Source organism: Arachis hypogaea, chromosome 4 (genome assembly GCF_003086295.3).
Source record: "Arachis hypogaea cultivar Tifrunner chromosome 4, arahy.Tifrunner.gnm2.J5K5, whole genome shotgun sequence".
Taxonomy (NCBI): Eukaryota; Viridiplantae; Streptophyta; class Magnoliopsida; order Fabales; family Fabaceae; genus Arachis; species Arachis hypogaea.
Window position 1 is genome coordinate 1722232 of NC_092039.1, and position 14994 is coordinate 1737225.

The window sequence follows — 14994 nt, forward strand, 5'->3', positions numbered from 1 at the left end:
GAGAGTAAAATTTGGATGCAGGCGAGTGAAATGAAGAGAGGCCATTGCTTAGGGTTCGTTTAGAAATTTTCAAAAGCTATTTTTTTAGACTTTTGACTTGTGAAAAATCACATTAATATTATTTGGTATTATTTTTTAAATATATTTTAACTCCTCAAAAAATTATTTAAGAATTTTTTAAGAAATAAAAGAATTATTTCTCTTTTTTTAAAAAAATTATTTTATTATTTTTATTTATTAAAATAATTTTAAAATAAATATTTTTATAATAAAAATTTAAATATAAAATAATTTATTTATAAATTACTTTTAATATAAGTTCTTATATTTTAGACTTTTTTTTTAAAAAACTTAATTAAATTATTCAACTCAAGCTAACTCTTAAAGTTTGTTGCTAAACTAAGCAAATTTTATCTAATTTTTGAAGTTTGCTGTTTTATTGGACGAATTTGTTAAAATTTAAAAAGAAAAAAAAAGTGAATCGCTGAAATATGATGTTGGATTAATTTGTTTATGGAAATAGTTAACTTTTTTTTATAGAAAAAATCGCTCTAAGAGATCACGGGATTTTTTTATTTAAATATAATATTTACGAAAATGTATAATTTATAGTATATTTATTTATATGTACATGCATCTCATATTCTGGGTATAATATTTAAAAGTTAGTTAAAAATACATCTCGAGCGAGATATATAATACATAAAGTTAAAAACGGCAAGTACACTATATTTGGAATAGATTTAGATATTCTAAATTTTAAATTTAATTTTAGAGGATAAAATGTGATCTCTCACTATTTATTTTACAGATGGGATTAAAAAAATATAAAAAATTATTCAAATATAAAAAATTATATTTTATCGTAAAAATTTAAAATTTAACAAATCTAAATTAGATAAATATAATGCAAATTATATATTTTTGCAAATAGTATATTTAAATAATTTAAATAAAATAAAACCCTAAGATCACTCGTTGTTTTATCCAAATATAAATTCCTACAGAATCTCGCTAGAGAGTTAATGGAATATTTATATTTTATACAATATGTATAATATATTATTTATTTGGTTTAATATAAATAAAAAAATAAACATTTAAAATAAAATATTATTAATTTTTCAAACACAATATATTTATACTATCCAAAATAACTATCTGAATATCAACATAATAAACATCTGATACTCCATTGGCTCTCTATACTCTCTGTCCCTAAATACTTGGGAGGCACTCTTTTGGGTTGAAACGTGGGGGGTGAATTGGTGTTGGTACTTGACTACATTGACTACATCAAGTTCAAGTACATCAGGACTCAGGTTGTGTGATTCTTACGTTTTCCACTTCCACATTGACGGTCAAATTTTACTCATCTCAATCTTTTCAACGCCATTCCGCACCGTCATTCTTTGTTTTTCCACTCCCACCTTCACCTTCTTCTCCCGCTTCTCTCTCTCTCCTCTCCATGGATATGCATTTTTATGCTTCATCAAAGGCAAATAACTTTGCCAAAACCGACTCTTACATTTTCCCCTCTCAAAGTTTGCATTTTTAGGGTCTTCTTATAATCTCATGGACTTGCGACCTAAAACCGAACCTGCTTCACCTCCGATCCCCGCTTCTTCTGGCAACCATGGAAGCTTGAACGAGCTGAGCATTTCGGAGCTCTTCTCGGATTTACGCACCAACTGTGATAAAGTTGAAGAGGTTTTGTTGGCCAGAGATGCCAAACACAAAGCGGAGATTGATTCCCTCGTTGTGAAGTATGAATTGGAGATGCTACAGAGGCTTCACACCGAAGATCAACTGAAGAAGAAAGAGCAACAGTATCAGAATTTGGAGAGAAAATGGTTGGATGATAACGATGCCATTGCTGAACTTAGGATCAGATGCAGTGAATTGGAGGATGAAAATAAGAAGAATTTGGAGACCATTCAGAAACTGAAGGATGCGAACTACAGATTGGAAAAAGAGAAAATCAATGAAGATGAAAGGGTTTTGAATGAAATGGCTGTTCCTGATTCTCCTCCTTTCAAAAGAAAGAAAGGTATTGGACACTGCAATGGTGAATCAGGTATGGAAACTCTATGCATGGTTCTTTTATAGTATAATTGTGAATCGAGCTTGAATTTTACTTTCAAACATTTGAACTAGATAGACATGTTTGTTTGGATTTGTATACTTTGGTTAGATTCCCAGATAACCGGAAGCATGACATTTTCAATGAAATGGATACCACAACATGACATTGTTCATAACTTACAAGATATGATAAGGCTCAATAACTAGTATAAAACACACATTGTTGACTTAAAGAATGGAATACTAACCTCAGTATTCATACAAAGAGAAATTATCATAAACACATTGTTCATGCGGTTTTGGAGCCCATTTAGGTGTATTAAGCCAATGAAAATGGAAAATTAATGAGCATTGAGGGGAATAACTAGAGGATAACTCTTTGGGGATGGTTTTCATGGTTTAATTCTGCTTGTATTGTTTGTTGTTAATGGCCCTCATGAGTTCATATTTATGTTGCTGGGATTCATGTACTATTCTCCTTGCTATGCCTTCCTGGAGCAAATTGAGTTTCTTTAAAAGTTTAAAATTAAAACTAAAAAAATAAAAAGAAAAGAAAAGAAGACAGATAAGCACATTATGACATATTTATTTGGTTGATTATTGTAGAAGATAATAAAATATAGGTGTAAGACTTATGAAACATAATAATATATAAATAAAAGTATCTTAAAGTATTTATTGAATTATCCGATACGACACAAATGTGATACAGATATAGCAACTGGTTTCAACTTTGAAGTACCTATGCATCAGTGTATGTTACCTGTTTTATTAAGGCAGGGTTTAGGTCATAGCTGTGATAAGTTGAGAAAAATGTTTTAATAATGGCATTGAACTAGTTTGAAGCAGATTTTATTAGAGATGAAGCATTAAATGAAGCCTCATTTAAGGAAAGACCACCTCCTGGGCCATGGCTTGTTTACACAAGAAGGAATAGACAAAGGTAGAGTTGGGAATAGAAATGAGCAACTGTTGAAGCTGCTTGTTGAATAATCTGAATTTGTAAATCAAAGGGATTCAGCTATAGTGAATTACAGGAAAGGGGGTGCATTAACAGCAGATTGTATGTTGCATTAATAGCTAGACAAGATTGTGGGGGAAAACTGGGTGCATTTGGAATTCTTATTTATCCTTGTTTTGTTGAATTTCTCTGTCTTTGCTTTTGCATTGTATTTCCTATCGATAATTTTGTGATACTAGCAATATATATTACAAGGGAATGAATATTGTGCAAAATATTAGATTACGATAAACACTAGTTTTAGCATTGTAGCTGAACTCCAATGTTTGTGCTTATAATATATATTTTGGACTTTACTTGGACTCAACGACTATAGTTTCCTATTAACCTAACTTAATATTTGTTTGCCTTCTTCGTTGGGTCTTATCAACTTGTTTCGGGTTATTTGAAACGGTGATTTGGGCCTGAACGTGAGGTCCAAACTCCTTTAGTGGCAGCGACCAACTTGTTTTTGGTGTCGAGGTGGCGCTGTCCGAGTTCCTCATGAGGAGTTTGGGGGTGGTACCTGCAAGAGACTCCGATGCTTAAGTTAACAAATGTTTTAAGCAGGTTTTTAGTAGATTGGGACTTGAACATATTTGAGGGGTGTCAGTGTATTTATAGTGGAATAGATAACCACTTTTTTAGAGTAGTTCCACCTTGATTGGTGGATAACCGTTCTCTTTATTGTGGGAGTTTGTTGAGATCTATCTTCTAGATGAGGTAGAGATAGTAGGAGAGATTTGGGGAAGTCGTTATTTATTTAGATAAGTAAGCTGGACCTCCTTGTTGCGTCCGACCTCTGAAAAATTCGAGTAAGTGGAAGAGGTCACCCTTGGTGGGCCTTTATCCTTAATAGGTCTGACAACAGAGCTAGGGTATGAACAGTGCCCCTGCTTGAGTCCGAGTTTTTCATGAGATCGGGCTCAAACATTTGTGGTTCAAGATTCCTTTGTCGGGTACGCCGCCTTAATAAGGTCAGGTATTCGACGTGTTTCAAAATTTTGAAATGTTGCCACTTTAGTGACGTCGCACACATTATGCGGCAGTTCCTGAGAATCTGTGCGGTGCATTAAGAGGGGTGCAAGATGTCTTTTTTGCCCCTTATCTCTTATATAAGCTTCACCTCTTCCCTCTTCCTTCTTTTTCCATTTCCGAAACGCTCATTCACCTTCTCACTTTCTTCGCTCTTTCTTCATAATTGTTTCTCAGTTTCAAGATTTCTCCATCTTGAATCTTTTTGAAAATTTCGCTTGCATTTCGGAGAGGAATGTTCGTGTTTCTTGCTGATTGATGTGTCCTTCTATTTTCGCGTTTCATCAAGGTTGGTGCTTTGCCCATTTTCCTTGTTTTTTGTTTCGATTGCTTTGGGTAGTTCTTGTAATGATGCTTTGAATGGTAATTTGAAATGTTGGTGACTTTCAGGATGTTGTTTGTGATGGAGGATGTTGCTGGTGATGGAGACTTTATGATTTATTTTTTACTGTCGCTCACTTGTTGTGTCTTGAATCTATTGAAATTGTTACTGTTTGAGATTTGTTGCTACGGATTATAGTTGTATTGCCCCCCAAATGGCGTTGTTTTTGCATGTTGAAGATGACGACATTTCTGTATATGATAATAGGTGGTAGTTGCTGTGTTTATGAGGATTTGTAAGAACTGCAGTTAATTTGTTGGTGTTGTTAATGACGACCCAGCTTCTTTACCCGACTTTCTGACTTGTGACGATTTTTTCTGTGTGTTGTATTTGTAGGTATAGCCTTTATGTCTCCATCTGTAATCCACAATATGTCGACCAAAGTTTCATCTCACCTGACTTGGGTAGATATAATTGTTCTTACTCCCGTCCCTGTAATTGATAGAGAGTATGCTGAACAGTTTCATAGACATCATAAGCTGTGTGAAAACCGGGAAGATGAGAGAAAGTATGAAATTATTGTTGCTGATCTCGAGTAAAGAGTGTGTTTTCCCCGATTTGATAGGTAGATATAATTGTTCTTACTCCTGTCCGTATGATTGTTTTTTTACCAAGTTAGACTTTAGGCTGCCTTTTTCCAGTTTTGGAATTAATGTCCTCTGGGCTTGCAACGTCGCTCCTACCTAACTACACCATAATTCGTGGCTTTTTCTGAAAATATACAAGCTTCTTTGTCGGGAATTAAATGTCTGACCTTCCCTTAAAGTCTTCTTCTACCTTTTTGTGCTAACGAAACCTTTCGGTGCCAAAAAGATAGGATGGCTCTCTTTTCGTGCTGTTTAGGGTAGGAAAGTTTTTGCTATTTTTGACAAATTCTTCCACGATTTTAAAAATTACTTTTTCAAAATCCGAGCCGTTGAGAATGTCTGACCTTTCTTTGATGAGAACGGGGACCCCGTTTTCCTTTGTACTGGGAAGAAAAACTTATAATAGTTAAGTATAATGTATATGATTTAGATGAGCTTGAGGAGAGCGTAATTGGCCTGTTCCATGAGTGTTGGGGCCGGGCTTCTTATTTGGACACCAAAAATTTTTTAGGAGATCACAGTCAACTCCAGTCCGAGCTAGGTAGCCCTCTTTCCTTTTGCTTGTAAATTTGGTTGTAAGGTTGTATTGATGACTAATGTGTCTTTATTTGGGTGTTGCAGAAAGGATGACTCCTAACTCGGTTGCCATGAAGATACTTCGGGCCACTAGGAAAAACGATGTGGCTCGGGGCATACAATTAAAGGAAGGTGGTGAAACTGCCACCCTGTCCTCACCCTCGAAATCGGACTCGGGCGCGTCAGCCTCTCGAAAGGTTATACCCATCCTGGAGTCCCAGCCAATTCCTCCTATTTCCACTTTGGACAGTTTGACGGCCCATCCTCCGCCTTCTTCCTCTGAAATGATTCTTGCTGAGTTGGAGGGTATATACGACCAGAGCTTTGACGGGCTTGCTTGGAGTGAAAAGCACATTCTTCCACATAGCCACATTAGTATGGATGATGTGTCCATCAAAAACCATCTCCAGCTCCTGGTCCGAGATGGAATTCGGATGGCAGGCATATGTGTAGCCTTGGCCAGGGAGTTGGAGAAGACTCCCCTTAATGCCACCCATAGTTCATTGGTAGCTTCACAGGCCGAGGTGGTTTCTTTGAAGGAGGCAAAAAGGGAGCTTGAGGAGGAGAGGGATTCGTTGCTATCCGACTTGGGTAAAGCTCGGGCCAAGGCGAAACAGGCGGAGGCGGCCTTGGCTATGTCGGACGAGTTGAGAAAGGAAGCAGAGGAGAGCTACACCCGCATCTTTGGGGAGAGGCTCGACCTTGTGGATGAACTGACTAAGGCTCGGGACAAATATGCAGAACTCAAGGAATCTGTGGCTGAGGGAATGGATGAAATCTTTGCAAATCTAAAGGCCCAGATCCGTGTCATTGCTCCCGAGGCGGACCTTTCCCTGATCAGCCTGGACAATATTGTGGTAGACGGAAAGATTGTCCTTGCTCCCGAGGAAGATGAGGAGGTTCCCTTGCCTGACCCGAAAACTTAGGAGGTAGATGTCGGTTAAACATCGCAGAATCCCAAGGTTCCTCCTGGGAATGAGGTCGTTAGTGACGAGCTCCCTTCTCTGACTGGTCCGATTCTTGCTGTGCCAGTTTTTTAGTATGACCCAACTCCTTCCGTCCGAGCTGAGGATGCTGTTACAGGAGAGTAGCTCACTCCTTTGTAGTTTTCCTTAATTTTCGTAGTTTGAGTGGCCCGATATGTGGGTCTTGGATGAACATCTTTTGTAATAACTCGTAGTTGTTTAAACAATTTTATTCTGTTTTAGTTGTGATTAAGCTGTAGAATTTTATTAAAGAATCTTTTTTCATTTTAGTAATGCTTTTAGGTCTTTGTCTCTTGTTGAATAGCTCTTAGTTGTTACCGCTGTTTAGTTGAAGATCGTGTTTTGACAACTTTTACCGCTGTTTTTTTGCTAAGTTAAAAATGAAGATCGGTAAAGAATATCACGTTTCCTTTTGTAAGTTCCGACTTCGGGTTAGTCGGACTTTGCCAAGTTACTTTTGCATTTCGTTTTTGTGCCGCCTTACTTTTGAGGTCGGTCTTACGAATTTTTTACATAACTTCTTATATTAATTTGTACCTCGTCGCTTCATCTTGCGGAATCATTCTAGGTCGGACAATGATTTTCGCGGTTTGTCGAGTTTAAACTAATGCGTTTTTATAGGAAACTTTAGAAAAGAAATGAATTTATCATTGATAGATGAAAAATGCCTTTGTATTAGAGGTCGGGACATACTTTAGGATAGGTGTTGATACCCCTCTTTTGTATAGAACATTGTGGACCAAGAATGCAGTTGTTTCATATTAGTTTGTTATATTGATCTCTAATTAGGCAAGAATGCAGTTGTTTTCAATAAAGAAGTTGATATTAAGCATCCTTATGCATTGGAGACATCTTGCGTGCAAGGTTTATTGCATCCTAATTGGTAGTTTCATGTTCAATACATCTCTTTAAGGAAGCTAATTGTGCTGCTGATTCTTTGGTATCAGTTTGACATTCTTCAGATTTCAGTATTTGTGGTTATTTTTCTCCATGAAATGGTTTTCGGAAGTGTTGTGAGAGATGATATAGCTGGAGTTGTTTTCTTTTTCCCCGCCTTTGTCCTGTTGTATATACCATATAGAAAACAAAGCTTGGCAAGCTTGAGAACACAGTTCCTTTCTTTCTTTATCTATTTATCATTGCAGTTTTTCTCATAGAGAGCTTTGCATCCTTCTTGGATCCTCCAGATTTGGAATTTATTTCTATGTTTGCATTTACCCATATGGCTTCTTGCTTCCTTCTTCCATCAATGAAAAATATAGACAGAGTGCCTATGTTGCTTGGTTGGACATCTGGATATTCTTCATCCCCTAATCTTTTGGAGCTTCATTCGACTCTGAGTGCAGAGGTCCTTGAGGTTCTTGTGCATCTTTCTGATTTTGGGTTCAAAAGGTTCTTGGATTGAGAGAACTAGAGCTGTTATACTCAAACCTTCCCTCCCAAGAAACATGGAAGAGTTAGTGAAGCTTTCTTCAAAATTGCTTCCACTATATCTTGTTTGGAAGGCTCCAAACATGAAGCCTTTGAGCTTTCTACTCTCTTTGACGTGACGAATGCTGGTATTGATGTGTTGAGTGTCATCCTATAGCAATTGTGTTATCAGAAGAAGGTATTGGAGGAAGGTCTAAAAGTTCTCACTCTTCTCTTTTCTCTCTGACATCCCTGCATAGGATTGTGCTCCTTTTGTTGCTTAATGCCCTTTTATTCTGAAAATACTGTTAAGTGATTATTGTTAACATCATATTTCAGGTTCATGTATTTTGGATGCATAGGTAACACCCCTTTGGTGACTCTTTTGTTGTTGAGACTAAGTTTTATGAAATATGAATGCTCAGCCAATGCAAGAATTTCTCAGAAAAAGATTGCATGCATTAATAATTTTAACAAAATATAAAACAAAACGTTGCAACCAAACTCCCATCACTTGTACTCACATTGTATGTTGGACTTGAGTCACCAGATGTTATGTTGGTAGTTCAATTGGAACCCCCCAAAAAAAAAAGTTGTGCCTATATTTTATCAAATTAGGCAAGAAAGTTCGGACAAGTTTTTCAAGAATTTGCCGACGAAAAGCGTTGGGAATTCATCCGGAATAATCAGTGTGCAATCGTCGTTACAAGTATAGAGTAATGAAATGGATTTGTCAGAACATGAGGAGAATGAAAAGAAATAACAGGAACTTGTGTAAAAGAAATGGTTGTTCTATTCCAACAACTATAAATATGTTTACATTTGACAACTATGATCTACAAACACAAAATACATAGAAAGGAAAAAGTGTGCAAGTCTATTTTGTCTTTAAAAAATCAAAAAGAGAAGAAGGACGTGTTCACTCTTTGATTCTTCTCTTCTTTCCTTCCCGATTTCTCTTTCACTTTGATTTTGCTTCCCTCCTAACAATGTTCTTCTCCGAATTCTTCTTCTTCTTCTTCATCTTCTCTGAACTCTTCTTCTCAAAACCGAAGGCAACAAACAGCTACCACGACCGGTGTAGTGTGGACTGAAGTCAGCAACGACAATCATGGCCTGTGCAATGCAGTAAATATTAAAGACAAAGACAGTGATGATGACAACATGTTTGAAAATTTTTTTACAGCACTGGGATTTTGTTGATTTTGCTGGTTGACTTGCTGGTTGTAAATTTTTGGAGGTTGTTTGGTTAAATTGTTGGTTGGATAATTGGGTTGCTTTTTTATTTTGCTTGGTAAAAGAGAGCTTTTTGGTAACTTATTTGAAGCTCTTGAAGCCAGAACGTAACACTGGGTTCCCAAGGTTGTTTATAGCCTTGCAATATGCAAATCTGATCATGTATTTTTTAATTTATTTATATTTTTTTGTATATTACTTATATCATTTGTTATGGCGATAAGATATATGTTCTCTCGTTGTCACAACGAACGAGATAAGTAAGTGTTGTGACTAAATAGCCAGCCTGATGATGAGATAGAGTGGAGACAAGTAATCATTTTTTTGTTTGTGGTAGTTTTGGCTTTTCTTATGCTTTCTTTGAGTTTCATCTAAGACATTATGGCATGCGCTTCAGATATTAATAGACTGAACAAGAAATGGCACATTGTTGGAGCACTCGACTTTGAGGTTAGTTTATATTTTATGTTTTGTATTTTTTTACAATTAAAAAGTGAATTATTTCAAATTAAACCTTATGTTTAGTATAGAATTATGGTTAGGTTAGTTAGGAACACTTTTATGCATTAGATGCAATATTTAGAATTTGTTGACTTGTTTAGATGTACTATATATGTAGCACATACATAATACATTGCTATCCGTGGGTTTCATATGTTTGAATGAAATTAGATAAAGTGATAGTGTTAGGTATAATAATTTGTTTTTAGGTAAAATTTAACATTTTTTTTTTCTGTGAACATCTACTTTTTCGGCAACATGTTTTGATAACTGATTTTTTTTGTGAACATGAGCCTAAAGGAAAAACTGAACATGACATTTTTACTTTTTGGTTAACAAGTATATATTTTTTTAAAATTTGTTGTCCTTTTAACTTTTTAATATGCTTATTTCGTTTACCTTTTCTCATATATATGTTTTATATTGTATTAATATACTCATATTTCTTTATTTTTATTGGTTATGCGTTTAATGGTATTAGTTTTTCTTTTATCTTATTTTTTTAAATCTTTTTCCATAGAGATATCGACTATTACTTCCTAGGCGGAGTAGTCACACTATGTCTCCACCAGAGGTACTTTTGCCATTTCTCAAGGAGGCTGGTTTTGGGGACGCTATCCAGCTTAAGGACTTTATCTTTGACAATACCTTAATATCTGCATTTGTTGAGAGATGGAGGCCGGAGACACACACATTTCATCTATCATGGGGTGAGTGCACGATCACTTTACAAGACGTGGCATATCATCTCGGCTTATGTACTGATGGCGAGCCTGTTGTGGAGTGCATGAGAGATTTCCAAACTTGGCATCAGTGTTCGACGTGGCAGTGGGTAGAGGATTTGCTTGGTGCTAGGCCTCCGATGCAGTCACAAGGGAGAAAGGAAGGCTTTGCCATCAAGTTGGCATGGCTTAGAGAGAGGGTGCAGAATATTCCTGCTGGGGCTGGTGATGACACATTGCGGCAGTACGCGCGTTGCTATATCTTAATGCTGATTGGGGGATACTTGATGACGGACAAGTCGAACAATCTTGTCCATATTCGGTGGCTCCCATTGCTAGCAGACTTCGATAGATGCCGACAGATGTCATAGGAATCGGCAGTGCTTGCATGGACGTACCATTCTCTTTGTAGGGCGACCCACCGCAATGTGACGGACATTGCCGGATGCATCCTGCTCTTGATATCTTGGATATACCACAGGTTCCCTCAATGGGGACCTAGCGACAGAGATGTAGCCACGTTCCCTTTAGCTGCATGGTATAAATAGTTAATATCGTGCTTTGCTTTTTATCTTTTAAATTTTTATAATCTTCTTAACTAATGCATAAGTTAATTTGTGATGTACTAGGTTGGTCGGTCTAGGGCAGCAGAGCAGGGACCACCATGAGGGGAGGCTGCTGAGATGGCGACACAGGTTGGACACCGTGTGTTTTGATCAGGTATATTATGAACAACTTTAGTTGGAAGCATGTTATTGGGTCTTTCATATTTATTCTTGGTCCCACCTATGAAATCAATGGTGAGAGATCACACTTTATTCTCTAAAGTGAAATTTAAACTTTAGAGGATCCAAAGCCGTTATTGGTATGCTTTTAACGAATTATGTCTTAACCTTTCTAAATATAATGTCTTTCAGTTTCGATGGACACCCTATGACCGACCTGAGTTGCAGGCTTTGTGTCCTGACTGGTTGAGGAGTGGGCATGAGATCCACACATGGAGGGCGGTTGTGCCACTAGTTTGCTTTAACTTTGTCGAGTTCCATCATGTCGACAGAGTTAAAAGGCAGTTCGGGTCAGACCAACAGATTCCTGAGGATCCTGTCAATGTGGACAAATACTTATCTACTACGGCACGAGGGGATGATGTATGGTGGCCTGAGGTGCTTCGAGAGTGGTACGATCGATGGAGAGCTCGTCATCAGCCATGTCACATGATTACAATCACACCTGAGCCTAATCGTCTCACACAGGAGTATATTTTAATTGGTGGCTTGAACGATGTCGCGTTCGATTCTTGTCTGTTGATGACATCCTAGCCGATCCCAGACTCACAAAATTGTCAAATGATGCTCCACCTAGACCCAACAGGGATGTTCTACATCTCCCCCTGGATGCACCAAACCGTAGGCGTCAGGCATCTCAGGGAGAAGATCTACTATCCGACGGATAGTGCATCTAGATGTCGAGTCGGAGGAGGAAGAGGAAGTGGAGTATCAACATCATGACAAGTTTTATGACTTGATTCACAGTTCCAGTGTTTCTACAACATTTAAATTTATTTTATTTATTTAAAAAAAATCAAATTTATTTTGTTTGTGGTTTCGTTTTCTATAGGGCTAATAATATGTCTTCTAAAATAGAAGTCACAACATATAAAAATAAATATCTAGATTCTAAAATGTCTACTTAAACAATAATACATTTAGTTTTTCAAAGGATTATAAGAGCTAACCTAAAATAATAGAATTAAGAATTGTACTAGCAATATAACACAGTTTCTTTTTTGCTGAAGATAAATAATTAAATGCAAATGAAAAGTGTAAAAGAATGAACTAAAAAAAATAATTTTTAAAGGATATAACTTACAATTACTTTTTTTTCCCCAAAAATTGACATTTTTTTTAATATTCAAATTCATCGATTATAGAATTCATACAGAAAGTAAAAACAATCTCTTTCTCAATATAAATTACTAAATCACCTACAAGAAATTTATTATTCATCTTTATTCAGAGTTTTATTTTAATAATTTTCATTACTGAGTAAGTTTTTGTAATTGTTGTTGATACTAGAAAAGTACAGATAATCTATATCAATTTGTCAATCCATTGATAATATAAGTTCTTGTTTTTTTTTATTTTCTTTCAATCTTTGACTTAATTTAAAAAGTGTCTCAACATCTTTGAAAATATTTAGTACATCACTCTATAATATTACAATCGAAACTTCAAAAGAAGTCCCTATTTAGTTTGCTCCTTGCAATTAGTGCTAACCACAATCTGTGAACAAAATAATATACATAATATGTTTATAGATAATTATTGAAAATCATAGGTAGTAGTTCATTCTATTCACCTCGCATACTACTAGCACTAGTATATCAGCCTCAAATATTTTCAATTTGAAAACTGTGATTGGAAAAAGTAGATACTAATCCATTCTTTAAAGTTGATGTACTAACATCACTAACATGAACAAGATTCCAAAAATTGTCTCGAACAATGGCATATAGATCGAAAAATCTCAACAAAATAACCAGTTGCTCGTTTTTTCCTATTCATCCATGTTATCGTTAATAATAATACAAAATTTTGGATCTTCTAAATCTCCTCTAATTCATTTTATCCCTTAGTTGTGGGAATATAATTAATATATAGAACTTCCTTTTTCAACATCCTTAGAAATTCTGTCATGTACCAAGATTTATGTGATGTAAACTAAAATTTATGTGTTTGTTTATTTTATTAGTTGGGTGTCAATATTTTGAGTATGTGATATTTAAAAAAAATTGTGTTTTATACTAAAATTTGTGTACTATAAACTAAAATTTATAAGTTGTGCATCAAAATCTCTGTGTTCTAATTTTATGAACACAAAAAAAGAAAAAAATGAAATCGATAAAGATGATGATAATGATAATAAAAGAAGATGAAGAGGAAAAAAAGAAAAAAAATTAAACAACGACAACATCCACAACAACAACGATGACAACGACGGTGGCGGCAATGACGACGACAACGATAACAAAAGAGGAAGAAGAAGAGGAGGAAGAGAAAAAATGGTGTTCATGTGTATACAAAAAAGAAGGGGACCGATTTCATACTCCCCTAATGTTTGGAGTTTTAAAACTCCTTTACATTATTAACATTGTAATGTATGTTGTCGCAATATCTTAGAAAATTCCATTAATGAAGCTTTTAATGTATGTTAACAAAATTATTAATTAATTAATATATTTTTTTTGTAAAACTACCAATACATTAATTATAACTTTTAAAATATATTTTTAATAAAATAACAATTATGATTATTACAAAATTTTTTATTTTGATGACTTACTATTAAAAATTTAATATATTCTATTAGTATATAAATTATTAAAATTATTAAATTCGTTTATAAATTCTAATTAATTAATAATTTTTATTTTTATTTATTTTAATTATTTGTTTGATATTATAACTTATCTCATAAAATTTGGAATTTTTTAAATAAATAATTTAATTATTTTAATTACCAAAATAAATAATTTGTAGCGTACTTATCAATTTACACTATATTTATTTATTTCGTTTACATATGTGTATTTTTTCAATTTTCATATATCTTATTTACACATAAAAAAGTTATCTTGTTTATAGTATAAAACGAGATATATGTATTTATAAATAATTAAATATAATTTTTAAAAATAATAAAAAATATTAATAATTTAAATTAAACCAAATTTTTGTAAAAATGGAATGTTTCAAATAATAAAAAAATAAACGATTTTAAATAATAGAAAAAATAGACCGTCCATTTTAAATAATAGAAAATATGGACACGTTAACACGTCTATTGTAAAAACACATAAGTGCAACGTTAACTGCCCATTGTTGTTTGTTCGTTTTTTTATTAGAATTTACACTAAAGCAATTTAAATAATATTTCAAATTTTTAAATGATAAAAATTTTAAATTTAAATTATATATATTTTAAATTTCGTTTGTCACATGAGAGTGTATAAAAGTTTGAAATATAATTTAAATATAGGTGATTTATTTGATGACACAGTTAATGAAGATCACGATTCTATTGGCATAGAATATAAAATTTTTTCTATTTAAGTTGGTTGTACAAAAATTGTTAAAAAGTTTAGTCCAATTTAAATTATTAATATTTTTTATTATTTTTAAAAATTATATTTAATTATTTATAAATACATATATCTCGTTTATATTATAAACGAGATAATTTTTTATGTGTAAACAAGATATATAAAAATTGACAAAAATATACATATGTAAACGAAATAAATAAACGTAATGTAAATTGGTAAGTACGCTACAAATTATTTATTTTGGTAATTAAAATAATTAAATTATTTATTTAAAAAATTTTAAATTTTATGAAATAAATTATAATATCAAATAAATAATTAAAATAAATAAAAATAAAAATTATTAATTAATTAAAATTTATAAATGAA

General features: G+C 33.9%; 2 protein-coding genes across 3 annotated transcripts; both read left to right on the forward strand.

Moving 5' to 3' along the window:
* The first annotated feature begins 1253 nt into the window (after nucleotides 1-1253).
* LOC112795651 (uncharacterized) lies at nucleotides 1254-6920 on the forward strand. 2 transcript variants are annotated; one of them, XM_025837695.3, is made up of 3 exons: nucleotides 1260-2077; nucleotides 5520-5630; nucleotides 5711-6920. In XM_025837695.3, the coding sequence occupies exons 1-3, from the start codon at nucleotides 1576-1578 to the stop codon at nucleotides 6589-6591; spliced, it is 1494 nt and encodes a 497-aa protein (XP_025693480.1). In that variant the 5' UTR covers nucleotides 1260-1575; the 3' UTR covers nucleotides 6592-6920. The 2 variants fall into 2 exon arrangements, with proteins under 2 accessions (XP_025693482.1, XP_025693480.1); XM_025837697.3 differs by lacking the exon at nucleotides 5520-5630 and having other exon boundaries at nucleotides 1254-2077.
* Nucleotides 6921-10357: 3437 nt separating this feature from the next.
* Nucleotides 10358-12114, forward strand: LOC140184516 (serine/threonine-protein phosphatase 7 long form homolog). Its single transcript, XM_072236281.1, has 4 exons — nucleotides 10358-10831; nucleotides 10892-11058; nucleotides 11150-11240; nucleotides 11438-12114. The coding sequence occupies exons 1-4, from the start codon at nucleotides 10358-10360 to the stop codon at nucleotides 11837-11839; spliced, it is 1134 nt and encodes a 377-aa protein (XP_072092382.1). The 3' UTR covers nucleotides 11840-12114.
* Nucleotides 12115-14994: the final 2880 nt, after the last annotated feature.

Coding starts and splice junctions, on each gene's coding strand:
- LOC112795651 (XM_025837695.3), top strand. CDS start 1,576: ATGGACTTGCGACCTAAAACCGAACCTGCTTCACCTCCGATCCCCGCT. Junction 2,078..5,519: donor ACACTGCAATGGTGAATCAG/GTATGGAAACTC, acceptor TATATGATTTAG/ATGAGCTTGAGGAGAGCGTA. Junction 5,631..5,710: donor TCAACTCCAGTCCGAGCTAG/GTAGCCCTCTTT, acceptor TGGGTGTTGCAG/AAAGGATGACTCCTAACTCG.
- LOC140184516 (XM_072236281.1), top strand. CDS start 10,358: ATGTCTCCACCAGAGGTACTTTTGCCATTTCTCAAGGAGGCTGGTTTT. Junction 10,832..10,891: donor CGGACAAGTCGAACAATCTT/GTCCATATTCGG, acceptor CAGATGTCATAG/GAATCGGCAGTGCTTGCATG. Junction 11,241..11,437: donor ACACCGTGTGTTTTGATCAG/GTATATTATGAA, acceptor AATGTCTTTCAG/TTTCGATGGACACCCTATGA.